Source organism: Moschus berezovskii, chromosome 23 (genome assembly GCF_049115385.1).
Source record: "Moschus berezovskii isolate FMDL1 chromosome 23, NW_MosBer_1.0, whole genome shotgun sequence".
NCBI lineage: Eukaryota > Metazoa > Chordata > Mammalia > Artiodactyla > Moschidae > Moschus > Moschus berezovskii.
The window spans coordinates 29,960,987-29,975,809 of NC_142482.1; the positions used below are offsets into that span (position 1 = coordinate 29,960,987).

General features: G+C 36.2%; 1 protein-coding gene across 1 annotated transcript in view; it reads left to right on the forward strand.

The window, feature by feature from the left end:
* Positions 1-14,275, forward strand: part of CDC5L (cell division cycle 5 like) — a 47,325-nt gene extending 33,050 nt beyond the window's left edge. The window contains exons 15-16 of the mRNA XM_055406243.2: positions 8,938-9,150; positions 9,913-14,275. Of these exons, the coding sequence (XP_055262218.1) occupies positions 8,938-9,150; positions 9,913-10,017 (318 nt within the window). The 3' untranslated portion in view covers positions 10,018-14,275. The remainder of the gene's footprint in view (positions 1-8,937; positions 9,151-9,912) is intronic.
* Positions 14,276-14,823: the final 548 nt, after the last annotated feature.

Genomic DNA, 14,823 nt, shown 5'->3' on the forward strand with positions numbered 1-14,823 from the left:
CATTTCCTAACTTATGCAAATGTAAACTGCTCTTGGCCTGGCTTTATTGGTACGTTTCTGTTCTTGGAAATGCGTTTAGTAAGGTTTTGCCTTATTGCTTTAGCTTGTTTTTTAGGGATGCAGTCTGATGGTTGCTAACTGACAGATGCTGACAATAATCACTTAATTGGACCTGCATCTCATTGATATTGAGGTGGCTCACTGCTAAAACAATGCTAATGAGCAGTATAGACATTAAAGGAGGATCACTTATGGGCTCTGTTTGCAAATATTTCAATGGTTGAATCACGTCTTTACTCCTTTACTCATGTTGACTAGGAAGTGGAGCTGCCATTAACTTTATATTTATTTTAGGTATTCTGAAACCTGTTTTTCCAGTGGTATAAGGTTATTATCTGGGTCCCCAAGCAAGAATTTCAGTGAGGGATGCTCTTAATGTTTCTGAACCTCACTGTAACAGACTTTAACTGAGGACAGTGTTGGAGACCCAAGGATAATGTGTTTATTTTGGAATTACTTAAGCTTAGTAACCTTAACAAACTTAGTGAGTTTGAGAGTAACAATTACACTTTTATAAGTCCCATACAGCTCCCTTTTGTAATGACCCGAGGAAACACTTATGGTTCCACTGATTCATCTCCTGGGGACCATCAGTTTTCCATTGGTCTCTGGCCAGTCTTTTTTAGACAGTTTCTCTTCTATGCATTTAAAAAATAACATTTGTAGGCGTTTTTTCTAAAAATAATACTAGTACTTTGTAGAAATTTTTAAATTAAAAAAAGAAAAGCCTACCATTCATGTGTAATCACATTAAACATCTTGGGGTGTGTATATATAAGATTAAATATGATAGAAAAAGATTTACTATACGTACAGCCATACATATCTGTGTGTAGATAAAGGTCTTTAAAACTAAATTGGGATCACCATGTACTACTGTTCACTTAATAGTATAATATTATTATAAGTACCATTCAAAAAAACAAAACAAAACCCTGATCACTTGTACTCTTTTAAAACCTGTGGCAAAAGATTAGTTTTGGTGAAATCTCTAATAATTCAAGTTATATTCTGTCCAGCTTCTCAAAAAGTTGTTAAATTAAACTTTTTTTCCCCATAAAATTTTTCTGAGAGATATTTTTCCTATAGTTTTATAGCTTGTTAAGAATAAAAGAATTCAGAATTAAAAAATGTAAGCTGGGGAAGTTGAAAGCTTTTCTCCAGTGTCGAATAAAATTCTTACAAGTGGCTACATACAGGTTAATGTCTAAATCAGGGAAGGAATGATGGGCAAGTTCATTAGTTGAGATCTTGTTTATGTGTGTCTAGAATAATTTTTCAGTGAACTGTCTGGTGGCGTTAAGCTGTCTAGCTCCACAGCTTGACTTTCTTCAGGCAGCTTTGCATTTCATGGGCTGAGGCAGAGAGGACCTCTGGTTGAGCTGCAGCGTAACCTAGTGTTGGACTTTCAAGTAGACACAGTGGCAGAGCTTCATCTCTTCGTGACTGTGTAGCCTCGGGCAAGTTACTTAACCTCTCTGAGTCTCAGATTTCTCTTACTTGTAAAATTTGGGTGATAGTTTTATCTCACGGAAGTGAGAGCTTGAAATAATGTAAGATGAAATACGATACTGTGTGCCTTACAGTTGGTAAGCTTTAGTGGATAGGAACCCTCTCCCAAGTCTCTGAGGTTCACATCACTCTTGTTTAGTCGCTAACTTGTGTCGGACTCTTTTGTGACCTCATGGATTGTAGCCCACCAGGCTCCTCTGTCCATGGATTTCTCAGGCAAGAATACTGGAGTGGTTGCCATTTCCTCCTCCAGGGGATCTTCCTGACCCAGGGATTGAACCCAGGTCTCCTGCTTGGCAGGTGGATTCTTTACTGCTGAGCCACCAGGTAAAGTGGCTCATTATCACTCTTAGTGTTGCTTAATTAGATTTGATAGTATAAGGTACCAAGAAGTAACTTTACGTTGAGTAAGAGGGTGGCTAAGTTTTTGCTCTGTAAATTTTGATGAATATCTGAAATACGAGACATGGGTCAATTTTAGGAGAGAGATTTGAATAATACTTAAAGGCTCAGATTTTGTTTTGTACAAATGTATTTTATATAATTGTGGATTTTAACATTTCATTTGTACATTTTGGCATATTGAAACAGTTGACATACTTTTAAATTTTAATGTTTCCATTATATTGATGTTTCATGGTTTGTGGTGTATAACCTTAACAAAATAGTTATCCTTTGGAGGAGACACTGAATTTGAATTAAAAAAAAACTTTTATTATGGGAATTTTAAAATATACCCTAAAGTAGACTGGTATAATGAGTCCTAGTGTGTTATCACCCAGCTGTGACAGCCATCAGCTCATAGCCACTCTTATTTCATGTCATTTCCCCTTCCCCGCTATTTGAAACAAATTCCAGACATCATATCGTAAAACAGAATTATGATGCATGAAATTTGTCAGCTTGGTCCCCCTATATATTTATATGTAGATATATTCTCATTCATCTCTTCTTGAATTGAATTTTACACTTTCATTTCGGATGTAGTCAACTTTAATTATATCAAGGGTTGTCCTACTTTAAAATCCTAATAGTTATAGTGAACTTTATTTAAAATCATTAGAAATTTTGTGCTGATACATGTTTAAGCACAAACTTCCATTATAACCATATTTGGGAGGCTTGTCTGGTGACAAGTGAACAAAGTATTTAATTCTAATTCCATTACTAAGTTTGTTGTTTTAAGAAGACTTTATTATTATTATTTTTTAAATTAATTTATTTTTTGGAGGCTAGTTACAATATTGTATTGGTTTTGCCATAATTAAGAAGACTTTAAAGTATGTCTCTAAGTGCAGTTAAGGATTTGAAAAAAATTTTTTGACAACTTTTGGTAAATCAACTATAAATGCAGTGGTTTGAAATCAGTTTTTGGAAGAACTTTTGGTAAATCAGCTGTAAGAAGTAGTATAAGCTCCCTAAATCAATACTTTTTTGTTGAAAGTAAGTTGTCCTTCAGGGCAGTTGCTAGCGCTTAGTTGTATTTTTAAAAATGGCTTAAAATACTAATCTGGTTAAGTCAGAGCCTGGTTCTTCTTGATTCTGTATATTTTTTAGAAAAGTTTTTATACTCCGTTGGACTTTACTGTTGTTTCTGTGTATGAGTGTGGGGTGAGGGAGCTGGGGCTGATTCAAGGGTGATGTGTTCCATGTATGCATGTGTGGTTCATGCTTGAGATTTACTGGCTAGAAAAAGGCCAGACTTTATAGGTTAGTTTTTTTCCCTCCTAAAATGTATTGAGCAGTCATAGGTCGAGCGTTTTACGAACTATGTGGATATCGTCCTTTACATTTTAATGATCAGATGGCAGATGTAAATAAGCTAGAATTGAATATTAAAAGCTATATTCCTTTCTTTACATTTAAGGTATAGTATTCTTGCCTGGAGAATCCCAGGGACGGGGGAGCCTGGTGGGGTCGCACAGAGTCGGACACGACTGAAGCGACTTAGCAGCAGCAGCACATATATATTATATATTTCTTCTTTATATTTTTGTACTAAAATATAGTTATTTGGGGCTTCCCTGGTGGCTCAGACAGTAAAGAATCTGCCTGCACTGCAGGAGACCAGGGTTCCATCTCTGGGTCGGGAAGATCCCCTGGAGAAAGGAATGGCTACCCACTCCAGCATTTTTGCCTGGAGAATTCCATTCACGAAGGAGCTTGAAGGGTACAGTCCATAGGGGCGCAAACTGACACTTGCACTTACTTTCACATAGTTAATTGACTACATTTTTTTTTCTGTACTTTAATTTTTTGTATAATTTATTTCCATATTTGCTTGAAATCTTCGCAGAATATTTGAGCCAGAAGACTTTAATAAAGCTTGAGCTAAATTAAATAAAATTGTTCACATTAAATGGAAGCTTTGCAGTTTTAAAATCTTTGGTGTTTTGGGAATAATAAATGACTCAACTGTGTGAAGTGAGGTAATTCCCAGATATAAGGTACCAGTCATACTAAATGTGCCTTGATGACTAATTAAACACTTTCTGAGCTTAAGTGTTATGTTGTTACACCAAATTGGAAATTGAATTTCCATGGCATGCAATATATAGCTAATTGAATTATCTTAGCCAATGAAAATGATAATTTGTGTGACTGATTTTTTAAAAAAGCACTGCATATATTAAATTGAAATTCTTTGCTGTTAAGGTTTTTGGAATGTGTATTTGAATCCACATGTGATTAGAGTGTCTAATGTTGCTATTGTTGGAACACACTGAATTATAGTATCAGGAACTTGATGCACTAACTTATGGATTTAGTTCACTTATTATTGGAAATGAGGACATTTTGGTAGGCCTGGTTAAGAGAAAACAGCTGACACGTAGCTTCGGTATTGACAGTGGCTGAAACAGGTTTCTCCATCCTGATTGCCTCTTGCCATCTAGGGGCTTTAAAAGTACAGTAGTCTGAGACCATGTAAATAAGGGTCTCTGCACTGATAGATTTTAAAAACTCCACAGTTAACTTCTTAAATTTACATACATACATATGTTGCTCAGACATGTCTGACTCTTTGCAATCGCGTGGATTATACAGTCCATGGAATTCTCCAGGCCCGAATACTGGAGTGGGTAGTCTTTCCCTTCTTCAGGGGATCTTCCCAACCCAGGGATCAAACCCAGGTCTCCTGCTTTGTAGGCAGATTCTTCACCAGCTGAGCCACCCGGGAAGCCCAAGAATACTTGAGTGGGTAGCCTATCCCTTCCCCAGGGGATCTTCCTGGCCCAGGAATTGAACTGGGGTTTCCTGAATTGCAGGCAGATTCTTAACCAGCTGAGCTACCAGGGAAGCCCCGTTTAAGCTTAGCTGGGGTTGAAGAGCATTGGCTTAAAACAGATGTACTCCAGTACCTGTTACTTGGTGTGGTGGTCCTAAAGAGGCATACTGCTCACTTAAGAAACAGCTGTCTTTTCCTTGCTTTATTCCCAGGAAGGGATCTCTGTCATTTTTAAAATTAAAGTTGAAATTTAAAAGAGGGTTTTAAATTGTCATCCATAGTCCCTTGGTCAATTAGAGAGGAGAGCAAAATGGTTAACCTCTTAGTACCTATAATAATTGTAGTCAGAGCTAACATTTGTTGACAGCTTGCTTTGTGCCAGATATCACTGGGTGGCTAAGGGCTTTTCTGTACTTTATATAGTAACTTTTAGTGATAACTGCCATTTTATTGATGGAGAAATGGAAATACAGAGGTTAAGTAGCCTACATCAACTCACTTCACTCCACGGCGCTGCTGACTTGTTCCAGTGTTTCCTGACTCTTATATAACAAATAACTCACTTTAATTTGTTATCTGTTGGCGGAAAATGGCTCTTTTATAAAGGACATTATTTACTAATGGATTTAGTCTTTAGTGCATTCCAGAGGAATAAAACTTTTTATAAAATGTTGAAGATAGGAATGGCTTTAAAAGAGCTTTATGTTAATTAATTTTAGATCCATCTCATGTTCTTAAGGGACACATACAACATGTCCCTTCCCTGCCACCCCCTCTGCCCTGGGCTTATTTGACTTTGGCTTCAATAAAGTAACCTGGAGATGGATAGGTATGAAGTACTACTTTTCCAGTAGAAGTATACTTTATATTTTGGGGAACATGGCATTTCTTGATATTCTTACACATTCTAAAAAAAAAGAAAGCATTGAGATTGACATGTTTATTTTTATATCAGACGTAATGCTTTGAAGCGAATGTTTAATGGAAAGCTGTATATTTGTTTTGGTGATTATATTGTTTCTAAATATTTAAGAAAACATCCTGTGAACAGTTTTCTTATCAATATTGTATATTTGACAGTATTTTCCCATGGTACCATTTCTACTTATTTACCCCCCCCCCACATTTAGTATTTCAGAAAAAAAAATTGTCATGCTGTCTTCCTTGTTACAGGGTACTCTCATTTATATTATTGTGAATTACAGAGTATTGTTTGGGTATATGTTATCCTGAAACTACTTAGCTTTGATTGCTTTTAGAAGTCACTTGATGGAATCAGTTTGGAGGGTGGTAGGAGAGAGGAAAGAAGTTGCAGGGAGAAACGGACACAAAGAAATTGACACAGATTTAATAATTATTCCTAAGGCTTTGACCTCACAATTACAAATGTTGTTTGTTGGAAACAAGTATTTGCAGATCATGGTGAAGTGATGACATTGTGGGATGTGGAATGTACACCCAGAGAAGGCGTTGTACTAATGGAATTCTGCATCACAGCCTGCTGCCTCTCAGCTTTTCCTTGTACCCTCTAAACTGAGGCTTTCTCTGTAGCAGCTCCAGAATTTTGTTGAAACCTTCTGCTAAGTGTCCCTCTCCAGTTCTTTTTGAATATATACATTAAAATTTTTTTTCACCTGATTTTAGAATCATCTGAGAGGCAACCCACTTGTGCTCAGTGTACATATTTAATAGGAAAATTGTTATTTCTCTTATGGAGTCTTTTTGCACCTCAAAAGTTAAAAACATTTTTGTTGTTGTTGCCAAATGTGATATTCTCTCCTTTATGGGTTTTATGCCAAGTTTAGGATTATGACTTCATAAAAATAATCTAGTAATTTTGTACTTTTGAGGGGATTGTTGTGACCACAGCTGTGGTATATTAATTATTATTCAGTTATTTAAAATGTGCTTGATGTATAATATATAGAAGTGCATGTTTGAAGTACAGAGGGTGAAAATACATTGCTGCCAGCCCCCAAAGCTGCCAGCCCCCAAAGCTGCCAGCCCTAGGGTTAATGATAGCAGGAGTTATTTTTGGAGGTAGAAATTAGTTTTCCCCATACTGTGAAATTCAAGCCTGCTTTGAGTTTGGATCATGGGTGAAGTTATTATGAATAACTTATTTGGGACTAAACTGTAAAACTATTCAAGTGTAAGAGAAACCCTTCTTAAGTCTAATTTTGTATTATGGTAGTTGAAGTATAAGAATACTGTACTTTTTTTTTCCTTTTCCATTGTGGTTTATTACAGGATATAGAATATAGCTCCCTGTGCTATAGAGTATGATCTTGTTATTTGTCCATTCTATACATAATATTTTGTATCTGCTAACCTCAAACTCCCAGTCCATCCTTCTCCACCCCCTCCCCCTTGGCAACCACAAGTCTGTTCTTTATGTCTGTGAGTCTGTTTCTGTTTCATAGGTAAGTTCATTTGTGTCATATTTTAGATTCCACATATAAGTGGTATCATATGGTATCTGTCTTTATCTTTCAGACTTACTTTGCTTACTATGATAATCTCTAGGTCCATCCATGTTGCTGCAGATGGCATTATTTCACTCTTTTTAATGGCTGAGTGGTATTGCATCGTGTGTGTGTATATATAGATATAGATATACCATATTTTCTTTGTCCGTTGATGTGTCAGTGGACATTTAGGCTGTTTCCATGTCTTGATTATTATGAATTGTGCTGCTGTGAGCATAAGGGTGCATGTATCTTTTTGAATTAGAATTTTGTCACAGATGTATGCCCAGGAGTGGGATTGCTAGATCATATGGCACCTCTGTTTTTAGTTTTTTGAAGAACCTTCATACTGTTTTCCATAGCGCTGCATCAGTTTACACTCCCGTGAACAGTGTAGGAGGAGGGTTCTCTTTCTCCACACCCTCTTCAGCATGTTATTTGCAGACATTTTAGTGATGGCCATTTTGACCAACTGGTACCTCATTGTAGGTTTGATTTGCATTTCTTTAATAATTAATGATGATGAGCGTTTTTTTTTTTGTGCCTCTTGGCCATCTGTAAGTCTGTTTTGGAGAAATGTCTATTTGGGTCTTCTGCTCATTTTTTTATTTTTTATTTTTTCTGCTATTAAGTTGTATGAGCTGCTTGCATATTTTGGAAATTACGCCCTTGACAGTCACATCTTTCGCAAATATTTTCTCCCAGTCCTTAGTTTGTCTTTTCATTTTGCTTATGGTTTCTTTTGCTGTGTAAAGGCTTATAAGTTTGATTGGATCCCATTTGCTTATTTTTGCTTTTGTTTCTGTTGCCTTGGGAGACTGACTAAGAAAACATTGATATGACTTATGTCAGAGAATGTTTTACCTGTTTTCTCTTCTAGGAGTTTTATGGTATCATTTCTTAACTTTTAAGTCTTTTCAGCTATTTCGAGCTTATTTTTGTATATGGAGTGAGGGTGTTTTCTAACTTCACTCATTTACTTGTGACTGTCCAGCTTTCCCAAGACCACTTGCCAAAGCGACTGTCTTTGCCTTATTGTATATTCTTGCCTCCTGTGTCGAAGATTAATTGACTGTAGGTGTATGGGTTTATTTCTGGGCTCTCTATTCTGTTTCATTGATCCAGTGGTGTTTTTGTGCCAATACCAATGCTGTTTTGGTTATTGTAGCTTTGTAATATTGTCTGAAGTCTGAGAGGGTTATGCCTCCTGCTTTGTTCTTTTTCTCAGGATTGCTTTGGCATTCTGGGTCTGGCATATATGGTTCCATGTAGATTTTAGCATTGTTTGCTCTGTGCGTGCTAAATTGCTTCAGTCATGTCTGACTCTTTGCAACTCTATGGACTGTAGCCCTCCAGGCTCCTCTGTCCATGGGGATTCTCCAGACTAGAATATTGGAGTGGGTTGCCATGCCCTCCTCCAGGGGATCTTCCTGAGCCAGGGATCAAACCCGTGTCTCACGTCTCCTGCATTGCAGGTGGGTTCTTTACCTCTAGTGCCACCTGGGAAGGCCAAGTGGCTTTTCTCTGGTTGTGTGAAAACTGTCATAGGTGATAAGATGGGGATCGCACCTGCTGTACTTTTGCTTTGAGGCAGTAGATGAGCAGTCATGCCTTTTTTATCCTATTATTGAGCCTGCTTTTCTCATGATGTGCTCTCCCCCTGGCCCCCAGATAAACAGGGGTCACATGACGACAGAAGCCAAGAGAGCTGCAAAGATGGAAAAGAAGATGAAAATTTTGCTTGGGGGTTACCAGTCTCGTGCAATGGGGCTCATGAAACAGTTGAATGACTTATGGGACCAGATTGAGCAGGCTTACTTGGAGTTACGTACTTTTGAAGAACTCAAGAAACATGAAGATTCTGCTATTCCCCGGAGGCTAGAGGTACCATTATTGCCTTGCAGCCCTGCTTAGAAAGAGAGCTCTGAAGAATAATCAGGGTTTCCCTCTTCCCTGCCTGTGCAGACTATCGTTTGCATTTTACATTGTCTTGCTTTTTTTCAATGAAAGCCTAAAGTTTTTGACTTTCTTATCTAGAATGGCCTGTGTGTACATGGATAGGCCAGGCCATTGTGGATACACAGAGACTTTTCCTTTACTAATTTTTTGTTTTCCACGTAGATACACTATGAAATAGAATAAGTAACCCAATGATTCCCAGCCCCGCCCCCCCCAAACTTATTTGCATCCCATTCATACAGCTCTCTGAGGTAATTAAACCAATGTCTTTTTGTTTTGTAATTTAGAATGCTGAAAATACAGCTAGTCATCCCAGAGCATCAAATTCCTCTGGCCAGAGTTGGTTTAACTTTATTTGCCAAATGTACATGAAAGTCCATGCCCAGATAAATGGCAGCCAGGGCTTATTTAAGTGCATGTTGGGTGTTCATAGGACAGTGATGGCTTATTTATTTGAGATAGCAGAGATTTTACAAATACTGGTAGATGTATGACCAAATCAAAGAGTGGCCACAGCACTGATTTTATAGCAAAAGTAGTTGCTGTTTTTATTTCTCTTTGGGGAATACTTTACTCTTGAGAGTGTTGACCTAACTCAGCTGTTTGTAAGATTATAAAGTACTGTAAGATATTTTTAATTTTCAGTGTGCTTACCTATGAAATAATTAATGTTTTTATTTCTTCAAGTGTCTGAAAGAAGATGTTCAGCGACAGCAGGAAAGAGAAAAGGAACTTCAGCATAGATATGCTGATTTGCTGTTGGAGAAAGAGACTTTAAAGGCCAAATTCTGAAGCATATTCTCTCACAAGCTGAATTAATTGCTGGTGTTCAGACCCTGGAAGGCTGAAACTGCTGTTTATCTTCATTGACAAATTTGCCCACCATCTGTGGTTTTTCGATTGTTTATTTTAAATGATACCAATCTTACGCATTTATGTGTAAAGACTTTAACTCCACAGGACATTTTAGGGTTTAAATTATTAAGACGATCATTCTTTTAGCAGTGTCTTATTTGCAAATTTTTTTAGTTTTGGCCTTTAATTTTAAAAGCCTGATTTTAAAGTGCTGCCTGTGAGTAAACTCTTGAATAAAAACAAAATATAAAAAATTGAGAATGTAGCCTTTTGTTTGAAATAGATACTTAGAGTGCCCACAAACCAGCAGATACATACTGTGTGTCATAATTAATGAGTAACTCTTGGATAATAAAAATGGCAATCCAGTATCTTAATTTAAATCCTTAAGAGGCAATCCTTTTGTGGCTTTGTTAGTTTTGACCGTTTTTGCATAGGATGATCATTTTTCTATACATGGACAAGAAAGGTTAATTTTAATACCTCCGTTTTGTTTTTTTCCCCCAGTATTACTATTGGCAGGCTTCTTCTCTGCCCAGCTACTTACACGGATAGGACTGGATTAGGACGCAAAAGACTTAATTTTTCTTGACTTGTTATTTTCTTGTAGATAGTTTTTTGACAAAGGCATTTTAAAGATTAATTCCAACCATACTATCAAATTTTATTAAAGCTCAATGTTTATCTTAACAAGTCAATCACACAAGTGTAGAATTTGGGGAGTGTGTAGAGGTGCAAAGATCTAACTTTATAATAATTCATATGAAATCATTATTTGGCTACAAGTTCAAAATAAGCCAGTGATATCTTGGACTCACCAAAAAAGTTTGCTTAATCCTAGACTGCTAGGGATTAAAGGGGGCAGATGAGGGACTCATTCATTTATTCATTGAATCATCAGATATTGTTAACTGTCTAGCCAGTGTCTGAGTCCTGGAGATAGAACAGCAACTGAAATAGACAGCCTTCCGGTTTTGTGGCGTTTACAGTCTATTGAGAATGACTGACAGTGAAAATTCAGGGAAGAAGAATGACTCTTCTTACACACCAGGGCTTAAGTTTTAGAGATGACGTGTTATTAAGACAAAGTTATTGCTCTCATGGAGGTGACGTTAATGGCAATAAGTACCAAACAGTGGCAAGTATCAAATCATGAACTTTAGATTCAGTGGAGAGAGTTAAAATAGGGTGACGGGACATAGTGACTGAGTGGCTGCTCTAGGCTGGAAGATTAAATTAGCTGTATTTGGCATCTGAAAAGGAGCCATCTTGTGAGGTTCCAGGAAAAAGCAATACCAGCAGGGTGAAGCGCTAGCACAAAGCGCCTTTGGTGTATTTGAGGAGCAGAAAGGAAGACAGTGTGACTTGAGTGTTAACAATGGCATTTGTGTGGGATACCTGGCTGGATAGGGCCACTCAGGAGGCAGTGGTCAAGAACTTGGATCTTATTCTGTGATGAGAAGCTATGAGAAGATTCTATGCAAAGGAATGACACAAGCAGATTTATCCTATGGATATACAGTATGTCTCACCGGGCTGGAGATAAAGAAGCTGGTTAAACATAGGAGCCTGGTGCGGTAATCGAGGCAAACAACAATAATGACTCAAACTAGGGCAGAGCCAGTCCTGATGGAGACAGGATGGAAGAATTTGAGCAGTAATGATTCTGTAGTCTTTATAAATATGTATTTTCCTCATATCTAGTCACTTTTTTTGACTTTTTGAGAAACCTCATAGTCTAATACTTTTTTCAGTAACTTCACATGGTTTTTTTAAGAAAATATTTTGATATCCTGTATGGATAATGATAATATTGTTTCTTCTAATAGTTTTAATTTTTATTGCATGTTTTGGTGGCTGAAATGTTCAATAATCATGATGATGGTGGTAAACATTCTTATTATATTTCTTGTTTTAGTGGGTATGTCCATAGTGTTTTACCTCTAGTTTGGTTGTTTTGAGTCAGATATTATTTTCTTTAGAAATGAAATACCCTCTTTTTAGATTTTAAAGAATTAGAAATAGCTCTGAAATTTTGTCAAATACACTTTTTGGGTATCTCTTAAGATGATCATGCAGTTTAGTTTTCTTTTTTTTCCCATTTGATTTGTTGATGCTTTGATCGATTTTCTAACCATTTTTGAACTCCTGGAAGTAGATCAGTTAAGTAAAGAAGATTTTTTTTTAAAGATTAGTTTACTTATGTGAGCTTGAGTTACGTGGTTTAAAAATAACTGATCAAATAATATTAACAGTTACTTTGTTCTCAAAATTTGAAGTAATGCACATACTTGTACCCTAAAAAATGACCATGAATTGCATCATTTCAAAGCTGGCAGTTCAGCTTTGTCAACTGCTCATGATTTTAACCGTTAGCAGCGCAGCTTTAGCTGTTAATAGTAAGCAGACGTGCCGTTGTCTTTTGTCGGTGGCCTGTAATCCCTGGGATTGTTTACCAGCATCCTGTGAGGGCAGTGTTGGGCGGCTGTTTTAACATTCACTTTCATTGTATTCTCAAACATGTGTTCATTCAGTGGTGCTGCTAAAACTAGTGATCAAGAGCATGTTCAGGTGTCAGTAACTTTGGGACAGAAATTAAAGTGATGAAGACCCAAAAGAAGCCACCACTATGAGTGAGAGCCCTCTTTGAAATAGTAGAGATACTGGTGAGATAAGAAGCAGCAGCCTCAAAGAAAAAAAATATACTCCCGTGACTGTCGGCTTACACTCTCCAACCACGCGTCCTCTGTCTTTACGTTAGTTTCCCTGGGAAGACTAGTTTTGAAATATGGGATGTCCTTCAGAATCTATTTCTTCTAAAATGTGACTGCCCTAGTGCTACTATTGATTGGCTAATATTTTATTTAGGAAAATTGCCTTTTTACATGCGAGTTTGGTCTTTTGGGCAAGCATACAGGTTTTGAGTTAGGCATTTTGCTAGCTCTATAAAGTGATTAGGATACCTGTATGTATTTTACTGTATGTTAAGCAGTTACATTATAGCATGAGAGTTGATTTGTTTCATGAAAAATTGAAGGACTGTTCATAAAACTTTTGAGTTCAGACTTTTGTTAGGAAATAAATTCTTGATAACTTCAGTTTCTTTTGTGGCTATTAGTTTGTTTTTAAAATTTAAAATGTTTTTTGTTTTAGAATGTATTTCTTCTTTTGTGTTTATTATCTGCTAAATTTAAGTAATTTATACTTTCCAGAAAATTTTTCATTTTGTTGAAATTTAACACATTCGATACTTTTAATAGAGAATAAAAAAAGTCTCTTTTCTATTAAACTTGATACTTGTAAGAAATTTATCTTTTCTTCGTTCTACAATTTTCCTTGATTAGACTTTCTAAAGGTATCTTTTTTCTCTTAAAGAAAACTGGATTTATCAATTATGACTTTGTTTTAAAATGTATTACTTTCTCATTTTGTGTTAATTATTTCCTTTGTTTGCTCTAGATTTTTTTCCCTGTAACTTTTTAAGTCTGGTACTTTTTTGTTTATATACAGTTGAATATGTTCAAGGCTTTTCCTTATCTCCAATTTCAAGTATGTTCACATCCCAGCTATAATAACATGTCTTGTTTTCTAAGTAGTTTATCTTTGTGTTTTGGTTTAATAGCTGAGAATATTTTATAATTTCTGTGTGATTTGCCTTTACAAATTTTTTTTTTTTTTTTACTACTTGTAGAATATTTACCTTGACAGTAAATACGGCTTATTTGTTTTATTTTTTAAGAATGTATTGAGGTTTGGGGGCCTAGCATTTTTGAAGAGTGTTCTGTGGGTGTCTTGAATGAAAGTTTATTCAATTTGTGTGTGACAGAGGTGAATGTGTATTTGTTCAACCACTTTAATTCAATTTTCATTTCCTTAGTTTTTTAATAAACGACTGTAGACTAATAATATTGTCGTAGAGTCTCCTATTATAGTTATTTCTCTCAGTTTCATCTTGTCTAGCTTTTGCTTTGTGTATTTTGATACTGTTACTTAGTATATAAATACCTGTGTCTGTTAGGTCCATTTCATAAGGAGGACTTACTAATGTTATTCTTTGTGTCCTACTTAAGCTTCTTGCCTCGAATTTTACTTTCTTTGATAATTAGAATATTTGTCCTCTTTGTTTATATTTGCTTGATAAATTGTTACCTGATGGCTGGATGGCATCACCGACTCTGTGGACATGAATTTGAGTGTACTCCGGGGGTTGGTGATGGACAGGGAGGCCTGGCGTGCTGTGATTCATGGGGTCGCGGAGAGTCGGACACGACTGAGCGACTGAACTGAACTGAACTGATCCTCTTATATTTAACTTTCATATAATTTCTAGTTGTGTCTTAACTTGTCTTATTTGATTTTATATTTCAACTCATTTGGAGAGTCTCTGCATTTTAATAGGGAATCCAATCCATTTGCTTTTATGTTAATTACTGACTTTGGTGTTATGTGATCCTATTTTGTGCTTTCTCACTGATTCCTTTATTCCTAAATGGACTGTAATTTCCTGGTTTTAATTTTCTTAGCGATTTAAAAAATATATATCCTCAAAAAAAAAGAAAAAGAATTTACATACTCTTGTAAATTTTACCGATGATTGTGTTATCATTTAAGGTTCAGGATCATTCAGAAGAAGGAAATACCAGTAATTTGAAATACCAGTAATTTGAACAGGGAACATTCACTATGAAGAATTATTAACTACAGGTGGCTCAGTGGTGAAGAATCCACCTGCCAAAGCAGGAG